Below are 22,533 nucleotides of genomic sequence, written 5' to 3'. Positions count from 1 at the left end.
ATGTCCCCATATCCCCTCCCTCTTGCGTCTCCCTCCCACCCTCCCTATCCCACCCCTCTAGGGCATCGCAAAGCACCGAGATGATCTCCCTGTGCTGTGCGGCTGCTTCCCACTAGCTATCTATTTTACACTTGGTAGTGTATACATGTCAATGCTACTCTCACTTCGCCCCAGCTTCCCACTCCCACCCCGTGTCCTCAAGTCCATTCTCCATGTCTACATCTTTATTCCTGCCCTGCAACTAGGTTCATCAGTACCATTTTTTTTTGATTCCATATATATGCGTTAGAATACAGTATTTGTTTTTCTTTCTGATATACTTCACTCTGTATGACAGACTCTGACACCTCACTACAAATAAATTTTAGAAAATTTTTTATCCATGTTTTTAAGTGGTATTTTTAAAAAAATCCCACATAGATTATATGGCAAGAGTAGGGAATTATAAAGTATAAAATAACACCAAAAATGGTTAGACTTTGTATACACATTAAAAATTATAATGAATATTCTAACAAAACTAGAGCATTAGTTTTGCTAATTCAGTTACATTTAACATTTTAAGGCCCAAATCTTAAGGTTTACCAACAATGTGAATGTTAATGCTTTTCCTTAAGGTTCTTATGAAATTATATAAATATTTTACATGTTAAAATAAATTTAAGTAACATTCCATCTCATTTTTAAAATATAAGAATGCCCTGAAGAGTCAGACCAGTTATACAGCTTATGTCTCGATTTTGAAAAAAGGTCTTCAACAGAGTACTTTTTCTCAAGGTGTAAAGTAGTATTCCCACGAAGCAGACACCACCTCACAAATGTCACAGGAATGGCTCTTAACTTCCCCCACAAAGAAATCCACTGAATTTTTCTTAGTATTGAAAAAAAAAAAAAAAAAAAAGGCTATCACTTGAGCCTGGAAGACTATTTTATATTGAGATTTTTGTTGAAATTAGTCAATTTAACAGCATTTTAAGTCTATACTATAAGGAGTAAGCCAAGAAAACTAGAATGTGGTTTTCCTCAATTTCTATGGACCCATTTCTAAAAAGCATATAGTTCTTAGGCATTTAGTTCACAGAATTATACTCCTAAATTAGAAAAGTGGTAATTTTGCTTCTTGTTTCAATTACACTTTTTCTGAGAAACTGCTCATCCTACACAAGCTGCAATACATAAGATCAAACAGTAATAAACATGCAATCAATCCATTTCTAGCACAAAGCACTGATTACTGGCTAGATAGTCTCATCTGGAGAGACTGACCCTTTAAATTTTCTATCTGCATTCTGAAAGAACCTGAAACCTGACATACCCTAAGATATTCCTGATTTTAATTTGTAACGTTACTAGTTCATAAACTTACAGGTAGGTTGAATATGGTGTTTTGAAACATGTGAACCAAACATATGCTTTAAATCACATAATACATTTAAAAAACAGTAACCATTAACCCACTGAGCATCCATCTATCTCCACAAGTTGATACTATTTCTTTTCATAAATTCAAAATTGTGGTACATTCCTAGAACATAAGATTCAAGAAAGACTAATCATATAACCCTTTCCCCAAAATAAAATAAAAACATTATACCTTTTTTTTTGGAAAATACTACTGATGTGGTATAGTATCCTATGTATATTTTTAAATTCAGTCTTTCCTCACATGATTCCTTTAAATAAAAAATGGTATTTGTCATTATTGTGAAGTACTGTTTTAACTTGAATGAAGTTCAATCAACCTGGAATATCTAACACTTCTATAAGGGAATATTATATTTCTAAATAGGTTTTTGACTATAGTATCTCTACACTTAATTTGCTTCTTTTCAAAAGATGTACCCAATTTAATTCTATAATCACAGTCAATCCATCAATTACAGTCCATTCACCTTCTCTGTGGGCTGTCCCAGCTCTATTGTGTTCCTGGGATGGGATCAGTGCATTACGGGCATTCTCTAAGCAGTGGGGGCCAGGCCCTAGCCCAGTCAGGAATGAAGTGCTTACTCCCCCAAGGCTGTCTGTGTGAGGCAATGGGGCCTTGTCTGGGATGCACAAAGCTGTGGTTAATTTGCTTAATTTTAAGAGCATCTTTTTAAAGGTACATGATATAAAATTTCCAGAGGGCCTAAATTGACATGGTTCGATCAATGCCAGAGCTAATGTTATGATCCTAAATACCCTAGTTTCATCAAGGGAGTAATTTAGATGCTAAGTTCATAATCTTCATTTAATACTTAAATTTTTCTAATCAAATATATGAGTTTTGAGAGTAATATCCGTATGTCTCACTGAACCACTGGTCCTTAAAATACCAAGAGTCACGGACTTGTTTGAATATCTAGAGGACCTAGATCTGAAGCTTCGGTTTCATGATACCAGATTAAGATCTCCTGCGTAAGTAGCATGTATTTATTTATACAGATACCCCAAATATTCTACCACCCTGTCTGGAAAACAAATTTAATTTTTAACTCTAAATAAGAAATTACAATTTTAATGTAGTATAGAAGAATTATAAAAGTATTTCTAAACGCTTCTTCCTTTAAACTTCGACTAATTTTGCTTCATGCAATGGAATTGGAATAAAGGCAGAAATTCTTATTTATTTGTAATACAACAGCATGTCTTAGAATAGTCGTTATCTCAGATAACATATAAAGTCCTGAAATTAGTTAATATTTTACATTTAAAAATAAACAGCCCAGAGGCACAAGATTAAACCGCAGACTACAGATAAAAAATTTGGCATATTCCCCCATTACGTTTGCAGCTACAAAATACCAGCTGCTACACAGAAATGTGAATTATTCATGGGGAGAAAGAAACCAAGCAGTCATGGTGGCCACCTTTATCTTCTTTGACATTAACTTATCCTCTATGAATCTTGAACAAATGGAGGTAGGTAGTGCCCCTACACCAAACATAGGAAGTACCTGAGTAAATATATTATCTTTACAGGAAATGATCACAGATGTGTGATACATTTGCTTTATTTAACAATCTTACTCTAAGTATCCTCTCTTAAAAGGTCCAAGAAACAATTCTACAGCAGAAGTGAACCCTAGAATAGATGTACCCAGAGGACAATTTTCCAGGGTATCAGCACAACTGCCAATCAATTTCCACTCAGTCACAGAACCCATTTTCACTGAACCCTATAATCATTTCCTTTCCAAATTCTATTCTCTCCTTTTCCTCTCAATATTATCTTAGTTTAGCATATATCTGCGAAAGACTTTTTTCTTCCAAAAAGACAAGCATGGTGATCAGGGAGGGCCGTATGGAGCCCAGCCACCACCCAGCTCCAAAGTGTAATGGTTGTGTGACCTTGTGCATGTCATTTAACCTCTCTGCTTCTCACTTACCTTATCTGCAGTGGTACTGACCTCATAAAGCTGTTGTGATGAGCGAGTAATGTAAAACTTACAGAGCAGTGCCAAGCACATAGTAAATGATCAGAAAGTTTAAACTATTATCATTCCAGTTTTTCCATCAAACCAAACAGTACCCTCCCCCTAAGCAGCCCAGGGATTACAGTGGAAAACCAAATCAGAGATAAATCGAAGGATTAAGCATGTTCAGAAACACTGCCTTATTTTTACTAAGATATAATGATTAAATGTAAAGACACTATAATCAACTCCTAATTAGTATTTGGAATAACTACATATATGTGTATGTAAACCCAAACATTTACTTAGAAGATACAAAAAAATCAGTATTTGTCTTGCTCTTTCTTCAGACTGTTCTCTCAGTTTTCAATACTGCCACATAATTTTATAACTAAATTTTTATTACATTTGAACACTTCAAAGAGCTATAATTTTGAAATAAATTTTGCTATGATTAGAGAAAATCTACTCAGAAAGTACAATATACATGAATTTACGGTACCTGTCCAAATATTACCAGCATATAAATTATTTTGTAAAGTTATTTCTTACACACAGGATGTAAAATGCAAAAAAAAGATGGAATTTGTATTCAGAACAAATAGAAGCAATATTGGCTCCTATATGCTAAAAATATAAGACATTTTTTTTCTAAAGCACTCTAGATACAAACTGTATGGGCTGAGAACTTTTAATTTCAATGTAATTCAACAAGGTACACAAGTAGAGCTCTATAAATATATCCCCTATAATAACCATATGCAAAACCATTTTATCACAAATACTACCAAAACCCTCTGAAAAACATAATCTACAAACACATTTTTAAAGAAATTCTTAGTTTTAACAACTACAAAAGCAATGAATATCAATAAAGCTATTTGGCTTAAAAAAATGAAGGGCAGTGTAATGTAAATCCCAATACTGCAAAGTTGTTTTTTGAGGAGGCAGTCTTGAGTTTCTTAATACAAGGTACTAAACATTTCCAAAAATAAATAAGAGTTATTCTATACAGTTTAAAGTCATCAGCTAGAGCTCTAAAAAGAAAAATTAAGCAGTAGATGAAAAGTAGGTATGCAGAATTAACAGTATAAAGTATGATTTTTATACAAAATGTACCACTCTTCAAATGTGTAAGGCTTGATATGAATTTTTGGACTATGAGTGTTGCACATCATTTTTAGTCTCAAACCATTCAAAATTCAGAATTTTTATAACGTTTTGATATTTCTGAAGTGAATAAATATGGTATAGAATGCAATTTAATGTCAACTTATCTATACTGTTCCACCCAGTAAAAATAAAACCTTTTTTGAGCTCAGGAAAGAATGTATCTTTTGAACACTTGATCTCTCTATAAACTCTACTTTTAGAAATGTCAGAATTTTGTAATATGAACTAATATCCATCAGGAATTGGCCCAAGTTTAAAGAGAAAACAAAAAGGAGACGTAAGATGTCAAATAGTCTTAAGTTTGCCCTATGCGATTATACAGTCATAATTACTTTTTACATGAAAGAAAAGTGCTTTAAAGTAAAAAATACTTTCGTAAAAGTTATTAGTATTATTCTTAACATCCAAGTCTAATTTTCCAAATTAGTTCCATTTCCTTTGAAAAGTACCCTTCTGCCACAATGTAAACAAAAAATGGTCCATAAAATGGGACATTACTCACATCATAATTTGTGGTATGGGCCCTTAAATCGAGACCAAATCTTAACCCAAGATAGAGAGATTTTATCTCTTGCACATGCCCAAAATAACTAATATCAACTCACTTTTTCTGTAAGCCTTGAAGAATTTTTATTTAACATAACGAGAGGTTTAATAACATATTAAATACTACGTAGCACTCTTCTGTTGCTGTTCACCAACTGTTTTTATGACGGTAACTCCGAGATCTGGAATGCGATCGAAAATGAGAGTGTTTTGCTGTTTGTGCTTTAGTTTCAGAATTGGTATACCCTTTGGGAGATTTACATGGGGATCTTGCTATGGAGTCAGAATGTCTTCCATGTGATCTTGATTTTGTTCCTGAGCTAGTCTGCTTTTGAGGTGAGCTTGATTGTGATTTTCCTATCGACTTGGACCTTTTTTGCAAGGACTTGGACCGTGACCGTCCTCTAGAACCAGAATTCCTTCTTGGGGTTCTTGACTGCCTTGCTGAGGTAGATCGCCTTGGTAGTGATTTGGAGCGAGATTTAGACTGGCTGTAAGAAAATCGCCTGTGTCGGGACCTGCAAACATCCATAATATCAGAGTGTGTATTTCACACAAAAATACATAATAGGTTAGGAAACAACACTTTCAGGAACTTATATACTTTACATAACATTAGTTATGTTTTTATTGGATAAGCTAAAAGAAACTCTAATTTTATCATGCATGCTTCTGGTTCAAACACAAGTACAAGTTTGTAATATCTGACCAAAAGATTTTGACTTTGCTAGATATCAATGTATCTTATGAGCCAGTTCTGAAAAATATATTTATTTTGCATATTTAGTCCGGGTTACATAATCCTAAGAGGTTAGAAAATCTGAAGGGAAAAAAAAGAAAGAAAGAAAATATTTAAAGCTTATCAAATGTTTATAAAGACATAAACCTAGATGGAGGACTTCTGAATCTTGCCATGACAGAGCAGCTTGTTCTAGACTAATCTTCCCATAGAAAAGAGCTATGTAAAAAAGGTAGACAACATTTATAAAACAACTGTTAAAAGGCACTGGAGAATTACCAACACAAGCAGAACTCGAGGGGTTATAAGCCATGGCTCTTTTCCTAAGACCATTTTCCAAATGCCAGCATGGCAGACTTGAGCCCAACTAGAAAACAGCTATTGGACTAAGCTGCAGAGACAGAAGTTAGAATTCAGGGCCACGAAAATGGCTAGGACTGGAGAGACGAAAATCCCAGAGGTGAGGACACCGCAGGCAACCCCCATCCCCTAAGATCTGCCTACAAGTTCTCCTCAGGTCGCTGGCCATCTTCCAAGTTGCACATGCACAGGATGAGACTCTAAGAGGTCAGCAGAAAACAGCAGCTGGAAGATTTAAGAACTTAGCTGAGCAAGAGGGAGGGGATATGGGGATATATGTATAGCTGATTCACTTTGTTATAAAGCAGAAACACACCATTGTAAAGCAATTATACTCCAATAAAGATGTTTAAAAAAAAAAAAGAACTTAGCTGAAATTTTCTCAGATACAGAGTTGCTGGTGAGAGGGCTGGAATTCAAGCCCCCCAAAAGGTCAAGGAGCCTTGAGTGACAACGCAGGCTTTCAATTAAGAAGTCAGAAGGGCCTCATCCTCCAGGTTAAGGGTCATGCCCTAGGAGTAAGTGTAAAGCTGAAATGGATCAGCCTTAACAGTGCCTCAAACCAAGCCCTGACAGGATCAAGGTGATCTGCCAATGCTCTGCCTGCTAGAAGAAAACAGCTTTCTTTGGAGAATCATATCATCCAAAACCTCTATAATCCTTCAACAGTAATGTCCAACATCCAATAAAAAATTATGAGGTAGGGCTTCCCTGGTGGCGCAGTGGTTGAGAGTCTGCCTGCCGATGCAGGGGACACTGGTTCGTGCCCCGGTCCGGGAGGATCCCACATGCCGCGGAGCGGCTGGGCCCGTGAGCCATGGCCGCTGAGCCTGCACGAACGGAGCGTGTACAACGGGAGAGGCCACAACAGTGAAAGGTGCCCGCGTACCACAAAAAAAATAAATAAATAAATTATGAGGTATGTGAAAAACAGAAAAAAATGACTAAAAGCTAAGGAAAATAAAACGAAAGAGACCCAAAATAATTTGGATATTGGCATTATTCAGAAAATAATTTTTTAAATTACTATGATTAATATGTTCAAGAAAATAAGGGAATTCCCTGGCATTCCAGTGGTTAGTACCCTGAGCTTCCACTTCAGGGGGCCCAGGTTTGATCCCTGGTCAAGGAACTAAGATCCCACAAGCCACGCGGCACAGCCCAAAAAATACAAAAAAAAAAAGAAAAGAAGAGGAAAAGACAAAGAAATAAAAAAGATGGGGAATTTAAACAATACTGGAATCTATAAAAAGAATCAAATGGACATTTTAGAACCAACAACATGATATTCGAACTTAAAAAAGTCATTAGATGGATTTAATAGCAGTCTAGATACAGCAGAAGTAAGAAATAGCAAACTGGTTATTAGAAAAATATTATAATGAAACACAATGAGAAAAGAAGTTTTAAGAAATCCAGAACAGAGCATAAGAGTTATTTGGTACATACTCACGTGGCCTAAGGGAAAAATTGAATAAGGTACAAGCAATGTTTGAAGAGATGATGGCCTAGAATTTTCCAAAACTAATGAAAGGCATAATAACTCACAATTTCAAGGAACTCAGTAAACCTCAGGTAGAATAAACACAAAGAAACCTATGCTGGGCATGTCACAGTGAAATTGCTGAAAACCAAAGTCAGAGAAAAATCTGAAAATCTGCTAGAGAACAGTAGACACATTACCTTCAAAGGAGCAACATTAAGACTGACTGTGGATATCAGAACAATGGAATGACATTATTAAAGAAAGAAAAAAACTTCCTGCCAACTTATAACACTATCTTCAGCAAAAATATCTTTCAAAAATGAATATAAAGATGTTTTCAGACAAACTGAGTGAATTCACTGCCATTAGACTTGTACTCTAAGAAACGGTAAAAATGCTTCAAGATGAAGGAAAATAATCCCAGGTAGAAGCATGGAACTACAGGAAGGAACAAAGAACACTGGAAAGTATAAACATATTGATGTAGAATATATTTTAGAATAAAAGCACAGTCTTTTATTTTATTTTAATTTTTTTAAAAGCACAGTTTTTTAGAAATTGTTTCATTCCTATTGTAGATAGTTGTAGAAAACAAAATGGGAAAATTGTCCTTGGGGAAAAAAAATTCTAACGTAAGAAAGAAAAAGGATGCATATAAACACTACTACATATAAAATAGATAACCAACAAGGACCTACTGTATAGCACAGGGAACTACACTCAATATTTTGTAATAACCTATAAGGGAAAAGAATCTGAAAAAGAATATATATATATAAATGAATCACTGTGCTGTACATGTGAAACTAACAGAACACTGTAAATCAACTACACTTCAATAAAACTTAAAAAAAAAAAGGATGCTATATTTGGACTAGGGGCCATTTTAACATTCTTCAGGAATATTTAGGAGTATATACACATTCACTGACACAAATTTAACAAAGATTTATGGAATATCTGAGTAAGGGACTACTGATAAATGCTAGGGATATTAAGCATTAAGACAAAAGTCCTTGCTCCACAAAGAGTTCAGTCTAATGATAGCAGCAAACTAGTTTTTTCCCACATCCACTAAAGGCAAAAGCAGTGACCTCTTTTTATCTAAGGTAATACAACACATACATTGAATATATTTATAGTACATGTTAGACTTATCTATATGCTGACCCATACACATACACACACATACAATCTGATCCTTATGAAACTTAAAAGCTGGGTAAGATTTGCATTCTCTATAATACAACTTTACAAATAAAAAACACTGAGGTCAGAGAGGTTAAGCAACGGTCTTATAACTAGAACAGAGCAGAACAGCATTGTCTTACAAGAAAATGTGGTTTTTTCTTTTTTTTTTTGGACGCTCTGCATGCAGGATCTTAGTTCCCCGACCAAGGATCAAACCCAAGGCCCCCTGCAGGGGAAGTGCGGAGTCTTAACCACTGTACCACCAGGGAGTCCCCGTTCTTTCTATTCCTGATACGCCATGATGACTGGGATAACTGACAGACTTCTTTTTTGTTTTTTCTCCAGCCAAGTAGTATACTGCCACTAGAAGGCAGAAAATGCTGTGAATGTTCTGGTTAATCAAGGCTCTAACACATTTGGAAACTGCTTATATTCTTAATGAATCAGATGGGCAATTTTTTCCTTTTCTTTTAAAACTAAGTCTTTTTCACCAAGGCCAGTAGATATTATTCAATAAATTAGGGCAGTGCTGCTTTAGATACAATATTACATCTACTTTGATTTTTGGTTTATTAACCATTCATTAATTTATAGTAATGTGAACTGTTGAACATCACTTTCTTACTATTCATGTCCTTCATGAAGCCAGAAGCAGTACCATTGGTACTGGTGTGACTTTCCTATACACATGGCATGTAAAATTTCTTAATTTGTTCCCACATTTTACGTTCTATAAATGTAACTTGTATTTGAGTGTATCAGTGTCAAAATCTCAAATCATCAGTAGGAAAATGGCTATCCCTTAGCCATGGAACAAAATGGATTATTCTCCACAGACACAAGGGAGATTTATATTCTTATACTATCAAAGTATGATAAAAAGAATCAAATTCCAGAACACAGTATGACTGTTCCTAAATATTTCTTTACCAATCTTGGTGATGGCTCAATCCTGACCTGGGTTCTTCCGGCTTATAAAAGGAGCTTGGGCTTCCCTGGTGGCGCAGTGGTTGGGAGTCCGCCTGCCGATGCAGGGGACGCAGGTTCGTGCCCCGGTCCGGGGGGATCCCACGTGCCGCGGAGCAGCTGTGCCCGTGGGCCGTGGCCGCTGGGCCTGCGCATCCGGAGCCTGTTGCTCCGCGGCGGGAGAGGCCGCAGCGGTGAGAGGCCCGCGTACCACACACACAAAAAAAAGGAGCTTAAGGCTTCCTTCTACTTGCATGCCTCCCTCAGAATGAGCCAAAATCAAAGCATTTGCTTCATACCCAAGGAGAGGGACCGGGCCGACATGTAAGATTCTAGGGCTCTGAAGAGGCCACATCTAGTAATCAAGATTCTTGGATACTTCTCTGTTCCTATCTTTTCTTTCCACTTGGCTGGAGGGACTGGAGCCAGGCCACTTCACAGTCTTGTTTTTAGAACTAGGGACTTGGGGCAAGGACTCTCTGTCTAGCTCTGGTACATATATTCCTATGTTGGGCTTTTCCTTGTCTAGGCTCTTGGAATTGAGGAATGGAAGGACTGGAGTGAAAGTGAGCAGTTCTGCAGATCATTTTTGATTTGAGGCTATGTCGTCAGGGGACAGCGTAGGGGTACAATATATGGCCCAGGAAAGCCAACTCTTTTTCTTTCTTTTTTTTTTTTTGGCTGCACAGCTCAGCATGTGGGATCTTAGTTCCCCAACCAGGGATCAAATCCTCGCCCCCTGCAGTGGAAGCACAGAGTCTTAACCACTGGACCACCAGGGAAGTCCCCAGGAAAGCCAACTCTTATTACTCATAGAAAGAGGATACTAGTGTAAACGCTGATCATTCTTCAAGGACAGAATTCACCTTAAAATTCTACATGCCTATGAAAAAAATCACAGCATTAAAACTCAAGATAAATAGTGCCTAAGTGTTTAGGAATTTAGGCATGCTAGTACAATTTCAGTTATTACTTAAATAGCTTCACCAAGTAATTAATTTCCATTGTGATTTACTATTATTCTAACAGAAACAAACTCCTAGCAGGCAAAATAGATAACTTGCAAATATCTTTTTCTGAAAAATCTACCACTTTTATGTCTTCTTCCTACAATACTACCATACTTGGAATATATTCTTGAAAATAATTTGCCTTTTATAAATATATTGATTTACATTAACTTTAGTCAACTTCCTTTCACAGTGATTACACTGTATTTCTTATGAGTTTTTAATCATAAGACTTCAAGATTCTTAATCTGGGGGTTCATTTAGGAAAATTTTATTTTTTTTAAATCCTCATTTTATTTGTCAAGTATACTTTTTTTTTTTTTTTTTTTTTTTTGCGGTACGCGGGCCTTTCACTGTTGTGGCCTCTCCCGCTGCGGAGCACAGGCTCCGGACGCGCAGGCCCAGCGGCCATGGCTCACGGGCCCAGCCGCTCCGCGGCATGTGGGATCTTCCCGGACCAGGGCACGAACCTGTGTCCGCTGCATCGGCAGGCGGACTCCCAACCACTGCGCCACCAGGGAAGCCCAAGTATACACTTTTTAATTTTTCGTTTTTTCCTCAGTATATATTATCTTTCTACTAAAAAGGTTAAAGTTAAGTCTGTCATGAAATGAAAACACTGGAAGGTATCTAATAAACCCAAGTTAAAATAACAATACATGACAAACAGAGAAGAGCATATCCTTCTACAAAAGTTGTTTCTTTTATGTATATTAAATAAAATGATTCTGGTGGCCTGTTTTTGAAAACTCTTTAATTTTGTACTCACTCTTTAAGGCTATCAGACCGCCGCCTATTTCTTCCCCATGAAGAACTCCTACTTCGAGTTCTCCTTTGGCTGGGACTTCTTGATCTCCTGTGATCACTTGGAGAACAAGGGTGACGTTCTTTTGATTTCATTTGGCCTGGTGCTAGAATATGAAGTTCAAGATTTATAATTCATTACCTGAAAACCTCAATAAATAACCACTCAATAAATAAACTACTCGAATAGTATTTTCGGAAAGAATTTTAAATTAAAAAAATCAGTCATTGCTGAAATTCATTCTGCTAAATAAACAAGATCCACTATTTAGTCACACTTACTTTTGCGATCACCTTGTGCAAACTGTATTTCAATCTGACGGCCACATACCCACTTTCTATTGAGGTTATAAAGAGCATCTTCAGCATCACGAACATCTTCAAATATGACTAGCTGTTAAGGACACTTTGAACATCAGATATCAAATAAAAATATTATTTTTAAAGAATTATTTACATATGACATGAAATTATTAGGAAAACAAGCTCAAGTTATTAAGCTCACATCTCTAATATGAATAATCAGAAAAAAGTCACTTATTATCAAAACAAATGCCCCATTATGATTCAGAAGAGTGAATCTAAAAATAAAAACAGAAACAAATCTCTATATTTTTAATGTATACATCAGTGTAGCTGTAGTATGCATGTATAATTAGAAACATGTTATGAGAAAAAGATAAGTCCAACATTGGCTAGTATTATCAAATAAACTGTTTAGGACTCACTCCCTTCTGTTAGGTAAAAGATTTATCAGGTTTTTCACTGAAAAAAAATCAGCATGCAGAAATCTTTATTCTGAAATTAAAATTACTCTTTCATTAAAAGGCTTTTTAAATTAATTTAGGAGAAATTACTTATAAACAAAAGTGCACACATATAAGTGAGCTAAAACATATATTCAAAACTGATTTGGTTCTTTAAAAATGATATTTAACTTTGAACCTACTGCTTTAAAATACCTTTATGTTTTTATTATTTGGGATATGATTATAAAAGATATAAACAATCTGCAAATATCTGGAATTACATATATTGATTCCTAATACCCCACTAAACTCCCTTATATATATAAATTATATATTAAACCTAAATAAATGGAAACAAATTATATAAAACGACTAAATAGTTGTATTTCAGGAGGTTGTTGCTGGATTAACTTTTTTAAAAATAGAAAACAGAAAAAGCTCAAGTAATGCAATACAAAATGAGACTTTGGCAATTACCTCAATGTCACTTGATCTTGAACCTTGACCTTTATTCTTTAGGGCTTGCAAGATGGACTTTATAAGAGACGCAGAACCAACAACATCAGACTTGGCTTTGATTCTGGAACTCTGAGTAAATGTAGGAAAGCCGAAGTCTCAACCTGGTGTTGGCTTTGTCTTTTGCTTGATAAAGACTTCCCCTCTTCCAGGTCTTTATATCTTTGTCCACCCTCCCTCTTTACTCCTTGATGCTTGAACTTTAGGTGCCTTTTGTCTCGCCTGCTCGGTTTATGCTTGGATTCTAGCTAACAGGTTGGTTCAAACTGAGGGGCGCTTGCCAGCTACTGTGGACTGCTTTAGATTTTCTGAGATAAAGAAATAAACACATTTAATTAGGCAGTATTAATCTCATAAAATATACTCCTGAGTACATATATGTATATGCAAATGTATGTAGTCTATTCACATGCACACAGTAAAATAAAGGATATTGAACATAAGCAAATCCTCTCGGGCGGCGAGTGTAGAAGTCAAGTGGAATGTAAACGTCTACTATAGGGCCATATCGACCAAACTCACGGCGCAAGTCCTCAGGCCTGAAGTGTTTTAGAAATAAGGTAAAGAAATATGAATAGCTGGATTAAAATATTTTGCCTACAGAAATCCAGTTGAAACCTTCAAAAGAAAGTATATTATCTGGACTAGCATTATCTAAAATTGTCTCTCACAGGAATCACCCAGGATTTAGCAAAGAAGGAAAAAATAAAGAAAACAACAAATTCTCAGGTCTCATTTTTGGAGATTCTGATTCATGACATCTGGAAATCTGTACTTTTACAAGCAGTGGGCTTTTATGCTTAGTCAGGTTGAGGAAACACTAACCGAGGACATCCACCTTTTTTTTGCTTTTTTAAATTGAAGTATAGTTGATTTACAATACTGTGTTAGTTTCAGGTGTATAGCACAGTGATTCAGAGTGTGTATATATGTATGTGTGTGTGTGTATATATATACATTCCTTTTCAGATTCTTTTCCCTTATAGGTTATTACAAAATATTGAGTACAGTTCCCTGTACTATACAATATAGGTCCTTGTTGGTTACCTATTTTACATATAGCATATCCACTTCTGAAAGTTACTCCTATTACAAGACTTTTCAATTGTCAATATACAGAGAGTTCTATTAACTCATTAAGAACACATTCATCTCACTATAATTTCACATTTTATGTTCACTGTTTTCAGATAGCAAGAATTAGATTCTAAAGAAGTCCTAAAATTATTTCTCAGGCTTTAAAGAAAAATGGTTGCTTTACTAGTAAACATAAAGCAAAAATAACTACCATAATCTCAAATTTGACAAGTATTTTTGAGTCACTTATATGCTTTCTACTGTGATAGGTACTAAAGAGGGGACACCAAAGAAATACATGGCATAATATTTGTCTTCATGGAGCTACAATTTAACTGAAGAGATAAAATACTTAGCATTAATAGCTGACAGTTATAATGCATTTATAAATTCCCATAACAACAGATGTTTACAGATGAGGGCACAGACAAGTGACCTCACCTAAGGTCACGAAGCCAGCAAGCAACAGAGCTGGAAGCAAACTCCCACAGTCTGACACTAATCTGGGTTTGTAACCACTCTACCCTGCTGCCTCGTGGAGATCTTAGAGATTCAAAATCAAGCTATGAGCACAAAACACGGCTCAGAAGATATAAGAGTATTTCAAAACATATTGTGTAGAAAAAAGACCCTAAGATGACTGCAAAGCTTCTACCTTGGGCAAATGGAAGAAAGATGGTGTCCATGATAAAAATTAGATAGCTGGAAAAGTCAGTTCAATATAAGAGGGCGGAGAGGCAAAAGAAGAAACTTTCAGGGTTAGAAATGCCAAATCTGAGGTGATGGTGGAATACCTGTAAGAATTCTGTAAGCAACTGAAAACGGTGACTATACGAATTATATTAGTTATTATATTAGTTATATTAGTTATTTTCTTTTCAAGACTAGAAGTCAGTGATTAATGCTAGAGATTGGATTTAGGAGTTATTACATAAAGATTCAACTAACACTGACTAAGTAGCCACTATATACCAGGCAGTGCCGGCAATATTATGACAAACTTTATTATATTTTTACTATTTATTATATTTATTTCATTTAATACTCAATATAACATGTTTAATTGTCTGCCTTCTCTGAGAGACTATTAACTTTAGATTTAGAGGACAGTGATAATGTCTTTTTTCTTCTGTTTATTCATTCAACAAATACTTATTGAATATGTACTATGGGCCAGGCTCCAGGAATATGATAGAGAACAAGAAAAACACAATTCCTGCTCCCATAAAACATACACTACAGGGTAAAGATTCTCAACCATTCCTGAATATTGCAATCATCTGTGAAGGAGATATTATAGCAACAGGCATTCCAGCCTGATGCATTAATCTTTGACCTAATTCGTGCTTCCCATGGTGAGCCCCAGTTATGTTTAAAGTTTTTAAAGGTTTCATAGGCAATTCTGAGGCTCAGGATTGAGAATCGCTTCTAAAGCAGGTGTCTTCACTAGTGTATCTCAGTACCTAGCATAGTTGCTTGGCACACAGCAGGCGCTCAGTATGCATCTGCTGTATTAATGAGCAAAGAACACATTGTTACCATTTAATAGTCAAGGAGACAGAGTGAGAGCAGTCACCTTGCCCAGAGGTACACACAGCCAGTAGCAAAGCTAGTATTCAAATAAATGTCTTAGGAGGCAACCAATTCCATTAACCAAACATGAGTGGCTGACAGAAGAGGATCCTAGATAATATAAAAGAGGCTGGAGCAGTGTGTGTGTCACAGAGGCTTAGAATCCCAGAAGTCTGAAGGAACAAATCTCAAAAGAGCTGGTTCTCTTTCATTGTCTCCACTCCCTCACCTGTGAGCTGTTGTTTTGTTTTCATTTATTTTTGCATTTTTGGTGTGATCTATTTTGACATTCAGAAATGTATAGAGATAATAAACACCCATGTATCTACCAACAAGATTTATTATATCTCAACACTTGCCCTATTTGCTGTAATTTTTAGTATTTTTTAAGAAATATTACATCCTCCTACCTTAGAAACAACTGTTGGTGTTCCTCATTCCTCTGCATAACTTTGTATTTCTACTGCAAATGCACATAAATGGTATCAAACTATCTGTAAAATTCTCTACCTTTCCCTCTCCTCCCTTGAGATTTCTCCATGTAGCTCTAGTTCACTCATTTTAACTCTGTATTGGTATGGTTATGAATAAACCACAATTTATTCATACATCTTTCTGTGGATGAACATTTTAAAATGCTTCTTTTTTAAACTGCAAACTGTGCTAGAGCGCACATTATGATGCGTGTGCTTCCTAGAGCTCTTCAGAGTTCTCTGGGATGTACCACTAGCTATGCAACTGATGGGTTGGAGAGTACAAATATCTTCAGCTTCATTACATGCTCTCCAAAGTAGCCAAATCCACTTAAACTCCTCAAGACATGCATCAGAATGTCTAAGGATCCAACTCCTCACTAACATCTTTTACTCCTTGCCATTCTGAAGGATATAAAGTGAATGTGTATCTCATTATTTGAATTTTAATTTACCTAAACACCAGTGAGGTGCAACATCTTTACATGCTTATGGGTCATTTATTCCAGGGGCAGAATTTCTGGGTTTTTAGAGAGGATGTATATATTTAATTTCTATGAAAGAGCCAAACAGTTCTGCAAAGTGGTTGCACCATTTTATACTGCCACCACCAACATGTAAGTTTCAGTTGTGCCAATCTTTGCCAACACTTGGTATTGTCAGTCTTTTTAATTTTAGCCATTCAAGTGGGTGTTAAGTGGAATCTCACTGTGGTTTTAATTTGCATTTCTGCAACAACAAATGATGCTGAGCACTTTTTCATGTGCTAAATGGACATTCGGATATTTTTCTCTTGAAAGTGTGAGTTTTTTGCCCATTTTTAATAATAACATCTGTCTTTTTATTATTGAGTTGTAAAAGTGCATTATTATTCTGAGAAAAAGTCCTTTGTGAGATACATGTTTTGTGAATATTTTCTCCCAGTCTTTGGCTTGCCTATTTACTTTCTTAATGCTATTTTTTAATGAACGGAAATTTTCATTTTGGAGAAATCTATCAATATTCCTTTTTCTTTTATGGTAATTACTGTCTTTGTTCTATAAGAAATCTCTGCCTATCCCCAAGTCATGAAGATATTCTCCCATGCTTTCTTCTACAAGCTTTACAGTTTCATCTTTTACATTTCAATTGATGATCCAGTTCAAATTACGTGAAGTAGAGGCTGCAGCACATTTTTTCCATAAAATTAGTACATACATCCAGTTGTTACAACACCATTTGTTGAAAAGACTTTCCTTTCTCTAACGGCTTTAATGCCTTTGTCAAAAATCAAATGACTCTATATGTATGGATTATTTATGGACCCTCTATTCTGTTCTACTGATATATTTGTCTATCCTTAGGCCAATATCAAACTGTTTTGAGTACTGTAACTTTTTAGTAAATCTTTAAGTCAGGTAGTATAAATCTTCCAGCTTCAATGACCTTTTTCAAAATTATTTTGGCTATTCTAGATCCTTTGTATATTAATATATTTTAGAATTAACTTGTTAGTCTCTATTTTTAAAAAAGCATTTGATCAGGAGTGCCTTGAATCTATAATCAATTGGGACTGAATTGATAACTTAATAAAATTTCATCTTTCAATCTAAGAACAAAGTATATCTATCAATTTATGTTGGTCTTTGATCTCTCTTGGCAACGTGTTATAGTCTCCTTCAATGCAAAGGTTTTTACGTGTTTTTTTGTGAAACTTATTCCTCTGTTTTTATGTTTGTTTTTTTAAATAAATTTATTTATTTATAGCTGCATTGGGTCTTCATCATTGGGTCTTCGTTGCTGCGTGCAGGCCCTCTAGTTGTGGCAAGTGGGGGCCACTCCTCGCTGCGGTGCGCGGGCCTCTCATCGCAGTGGCTTGTCATTGCTCTAGGTGCACGGGCTTCAGTAGTTGTGGCACGTGGGCTCAGCAACCATAGCTCGTGGGCTCTAGAGCGCAGGCTCAGCAGTTGTGGTGCAGGGGCCCAGTTGCTCCGCGGCATGTGGGATCCCCCCAGACATGGGATCAAACCCGTGTCCCCTGCACTGGCAGGCAGACTCCCAACCACTGCGCCACCAGGGAAGTCCCACCTAAGTATGTTTTTAATACTAAGATAAATGGAATTAAATTTTTTTCATTATTTGTTTGCTGTTAGTATACAGAAATAGAATTTTCACTAATTTTACCTCATATCCTAATAACTCACTGAAACTCATTACTAATTACTATAGCTTTATGTAAACAAACATGTCACCTAAGAATAGGGACAGGTTTTACTTTTACCTTTATAATTTTTATGTCTTTTTTTCTTGCCTTATTGCATTGGTTAGGACTTGCAATAAAATGCTAAATAGAGGTTGTGAGAGTGGACATCCTTGTCTTATAAGAGGAAAGCATTCAGTTTCATCATTAAGTATGTTATTGGCTATAGGTTTTTCACAGATGTCCTTTATTAAGCTGAGGAAGTTCCCTTCTCTTCCTAGTTTGCTGAGACTTCTTATCATGAATCTCGCTGGATTTTGTTTAATGCTTTTTCTACATGACCACTGATATCAATATAAATGTAGCCTCATACACACTGTAACCAAAGAATGCTATTAAGTATATCCAAGAGAAGTACTTAATGGGTACTCCCCAACCTAACATAATGGTAAGCATCAAAGTGGGAATGTTTTGAGATTTCGACATTACTTTGTTCCAACAGAAAACTATATCTGACATTAAAAAGATTACTGTACACAAAATGCCAAGATTTAAAATTAATATTCTTCCTGGTCCACATCTTACTTCACCAGTGAAGAGAAACATAACACAAATTATAAAATTTTAAAATCTTTCTTTAGTTCTTGTGCTCAATTTCATTCCTAACAAATTTAATGCTAACCTATAATGTGTTTTAATGTCTTGTGCTTTATCATATGTATTAAAATGGCCACTTCAAAGAAACATTTAAAATAAAATTTGGCTTTGTTATAAAACTAACATTAAATAAAATATGAAAACAAGATAAAGAAAACCACTCAGGCTTCCCTGGTGGCGCAGTGGTTGGGAGTCCGCCTGCCGATGCAGGGGACGCGGGTTTGTGCCTCGGTCCAGGAAGATCCCACATGCCGCAGAGCGGCTGGGCCCGTGAGCCATGGCCACTGAGCCTGCGCGTCCGGAGCCTGTGCTACGCAACGGGAGAGGCCACAGCAGTGAGAGGCCCGCGTACCGCAAAAAAAACAAAAAAAAAAAGATAAAGAAAACCACTCAAAGGGATTTCTTTCCAGGATCATTTTCTATAATATATATATAGATTTTCCCTTCATTTTTTTATGTAATTGAATTCAAACTGTATTTATAATTTTATACCCTGTTTGTTTTAACATATATCCCAATGATTTTCTTTATAAGCATACCAAATGTTAAAGCTAATTTAAAACGTGTCTAGGGGGCTTCCCTGGTGGCGCAGTGGTTAAGAATCCGCCTGCCAATACAGGGGACACGGGTTCGAACCCTGGTCTGGGAAGATCCCACATGCCACGGAGCAACTAAGCCCGTGCACCACAACTACTGATCCTGTGCTCTAGAGCCTGTGAGCACGTGCCACAACTACTGAAGCCCATGTGCCTAGAGCCTGTGCTCTGCAACAAGAGAAGCCACTGCAATGAGTGAGGCCCACGCACCGCAACCAAAGAGTAGCTCCTGTTCGCCTCAACTAGAGAAAGCCCACACGCAGCAGCAAAGACCCAACACAGCCAAAAATAAAATTAATTAATTATAAATAAATAAATAAAATGTGTCTAGGTGTCATATTGCTAGTTAACTTAGACTATATGCCACCTTGTACAAAAGAAACTATTAATTAAGGTTACATGTGATGATTCTACTTTCATAACATTACTCAACAGCTGTGCAGTTTTAGGAAAGATACTTAATGTCTCCAAATCTCAGATTCTTATCTGTTATATAAGGTTACTGAAAATTTAATAAGATAACATAGTACAGTTTTTAGTACAGTGCCTGGTATACAGTGAGTACTCAACAAATGTTAGCGATTATTATAATTTCATTAATACAAACCTCCTAGATTTTGACTGTCCCCCAGTGGCAGTGATAGAAAGTCGTGAAAAAAATGGAAAAGGAAATCAATAAATCTCAATTATCAGTCTTGATTATCTAGATCAGAGGTCATGTGTCACATGTGTATATGTTTGTTTGGCCTACACAATGTTTAAACATTTAAAACAAGTCCAAATGTCTATACAGCAGTTATCAGCTGAAGCTTGGTAGCAGTCACTGTCCCGCTGAGATGGCACATGTTCTTTTTCATTTGCCAGGGTCCATACCATCCTACTGTCCCTTAACGTGACATCTTCACTCATTCATATTACCCTGGCTGGCCCCTGTGGCCATTAGAATTGGAAACCTTTCATTTTTCTGTAGGCACACTGGAGAGGCTTGATCTTATTCAGTATTCAAGTGGTCTGTTTAACTGTGGGAATTGTTTTAATCTTACCCAAGTTATAAATTTTGCTTGTTTTCTATGTAATATATTGATTAAACAGGTTGAGAGAAGAAATGTAAACACAGGCATCTTTAGGATGTTAAAGTATATTAACTCACAGTTTACAGTTGTGACATATATATATAATAGCAGGGATCAAATTTTTTAAAAAGACCTAACATTTACTTCTCAAAGGTAAATTATGATGATTACTCCTGATGGCTCTGGAGTCAAGCGCTCCAATATGTTTCCAGCTGTGAAGCCCCAGGTAAGTCATTAACACGCTGACTTGCAGCTTTCCCTTATGTACAATAAGATAATCCTGCATACCTATAAAGTTTGGGATGGTGCTGGAGAGTAAATTAAGCAAGCCCAGTGATACGAAAATGTCTGTTATTTTAGACATTTATAAAAATGTCCACCCGCCCCGGCATTCCTTCTGGCCCCTATTAAGAGAGAAGGACACTGTTAAAAGAATTCATTCCTTAACATCTATGTTCAGGTACTATGCAGACAGAATTCTCCAAAGAGGGGCGGGTGGTTTGAGTGCATCAAAACCGACCAGGGAAGTCTATCCAAACCGTTATGATGGGTGTTTATATTGCACTCAGAACTTTAAAGAAAAACACAGAAATCTCATCCACTGAAGTTATCCTTTGTATATAGTATAAAACTGTGCAACGAATAAAATTTAACCAGCACCACCTGTAAGTAGACCAGACTACCGACTACAGGCAAAGGGAATCGTAAGGCCCAAGGTACGCATTATTCCGTAACGCGTTCTCACCATCCCCAATTCCTTCCCATTTAGGAGGCAAGATGCGCGGCTTTATCCCGGTACAGCGACAAAGGGGCGAGACCCAGGCACCCACCCGAGGAACACTGAGGGCCAGAGGCGGGGAGGGACCGGCTCCCGGGCAAGAGTCAGCCGGCGCTCCGCCGGTTCTCGCGGTGGGGATGGGTACCGGCCCGCCGCCCAGGTGCCGGGGGCGGTCAAGCGCTACGGGGCCCGGAAGCGGGGCCGCAGCGGGGCGGAACGCCGGCCGGGAGGGCGGAGGCGCGAGTCCCGCCCAGGCCCCGAGTAGCCCGAGGGCTCCCGCCGGTCCCGGGAAGGGCTCCTCCGCGGAGCGCCCCGGCCCAGCCGGCGGGGAGGTGCTAGGCAGACCCGCGGGCCGCCGCCGGGCTCCGCCCCGCGGCCGTTACCCGCCCCTCCCCCGCGCCCCAACCTGAGGCGGCACCGCCGCTCACCTGGTGGCGTCCGCGACGTTCCTGACGAACAGGGAGGTGTTGGGGGGCCTCGTGTAGCGAGACATGACCGCTTCCTCCGTTCCCTCCGGGTCTGCCCGTGGCCGCCGGGCTCGCTCCGTCTCCTGCTGCCGCCGCAGCCAAAGCAGCTCCGCCGGCCCCCGGCGCGACCCCCTCCCCTCCGCCTCGGCCCCGCCAGCGCGCAGCCGCAGAGGCGGGCGCGGGGGAAGCGCTGTGCGGCGCGAGTCAGTCTGTGCGGACCTCGCGGGGGCGGGGGCGGGGGCGGGGGCGGCGCCGACGCCGACGCCGACGCCCAGCGGGGTGCGGGGAGGGGGCGACGCGGCGTGCCAGGATTCCAGGGCGTCTGAAAAGGGGGCGGTGCAGGAGGCCAGGGGTTGAGGGGATCAGGAGAGGGGGTCGCGCGGGGGTCCCGGAGTCAAATGGGATTCGGGGAGGAGACGACTGGGGTCAGAGTGTAACAGGAGGGCAGGAACCAGAGCGGTTGGTTGTAGGGGCTGAAGCGGATGAGCCGGGGGCTAGAGAGCTTCCGGAGACAGGGTGTCACGAGGGGGGAGTGGGCGGGGTGAAGGCTGAGTTCAACCGCGCAACGGCCGCTTGGACGCTGGGGCCTTCATTCTTGCATCCTCAGCCCAAGGCGGGGGCAATTGTTCCGCCTCCTGTCCCCTTTAGTGTTGAGACTCTTTAGGCTTTCAAACTGGGAGGATTTTTTTCTATGTGTTTTGATTCTTCATCCATTATTCATTGAGG

The 22,533-nt window shown here is 38.1% G+C and overlaps 1 protein-coding gene across 6 annotated transcripts; it reads right to left on the bottom strand.

Moving 5' to 3' along the window:
- Positions 1-468: 468 nt before the first annotated feature.
- SRSF12 (serine and arginine rich splicing factor 12) lies at positions 469-21,921 on the bottom strand. 6 transcript variants are annotated; one of them, XM_082855717.1, is made up of 5 exons: positions 21,769-21,921; positions 13,375-13,474; positions 11,953-12,061; positions 11,636-11,777; positions 469-5,632 (listed from the first exon to the last, which is right to left on the bottom strand). In XM_082855717.1, exons 1-5 carry the CDS (start codon positions 21,831-21,833, stop codon positions 5,263-5,265), a joined length of 786 nt encoding a protein of 261 aa, XP_082711843.1. In that variant the 5' UTR covers positions 21,834-21,921; the 3' UTR covers positions 469-5,262. The 6 variants fall into 6 exon arrangements, with proteins under 6 accessions (XP_082711843.1, XP_082711839.1, XP_082711841.1 ...); XM_082855713.1 differs by lacking the exon at positions 13,375-13,474 and having other exon boundaries at positions 11,953-13,243; positions 21,769-21,877; XM_082855715.1 differs by lacking the exon at positions 13,375-13,474 and adding an exon at positions 12,897-13,243 and having other exon boundaries at positions 11,636-12,076; positions 21,769-21,877.
- Between the last annotated feature and the right edge of the window lie 612 nt (positions 21,922-22,533).

This window comes from Leucopleurus acutus, assembly GCF_964270905.1.
Source record: "Leucopleurus acutus genome assembly, chromosome: 15".
NCBI lineage: Eukaryota > Metazoa > Chordata > Mammalia > Artiodactyla > Delphinidae > Leucopleurus > Leucopleurus acutus.
Note: the sequence above shows the minus strand (reverse complement) of the source record. Positions and strands in the feature narration are given on the sequence as shown.

What these genes read in the sequence shown, in the direction of transcription:
- SRSF12 (XM_082855717.1), bottom strand. Translation starts at nt 21,833, where the DNA reads ATGTCTCGCTACACGAGGCCCCCCAACACCTCCCTGTTCGTCAGGAAC. An exon ending in GCCCGAGAGGATTTGCTTAT is followed by an intron (nt 12,062 to 13,374) that starts GTTCAATATCCT and finishes CCTTAACAGCTA; the next exon opens with GTCATATTTGAAGATGTTCG. An exon ending in TGCACAAGGTGATCGCAAAA is followed by an intron (nt 11,778 to 11,952) that starts GTAAGTGTGACT and finishes TTCATATTCTAG; the next exon opens with CACCAGGCCAAATGAAATCA.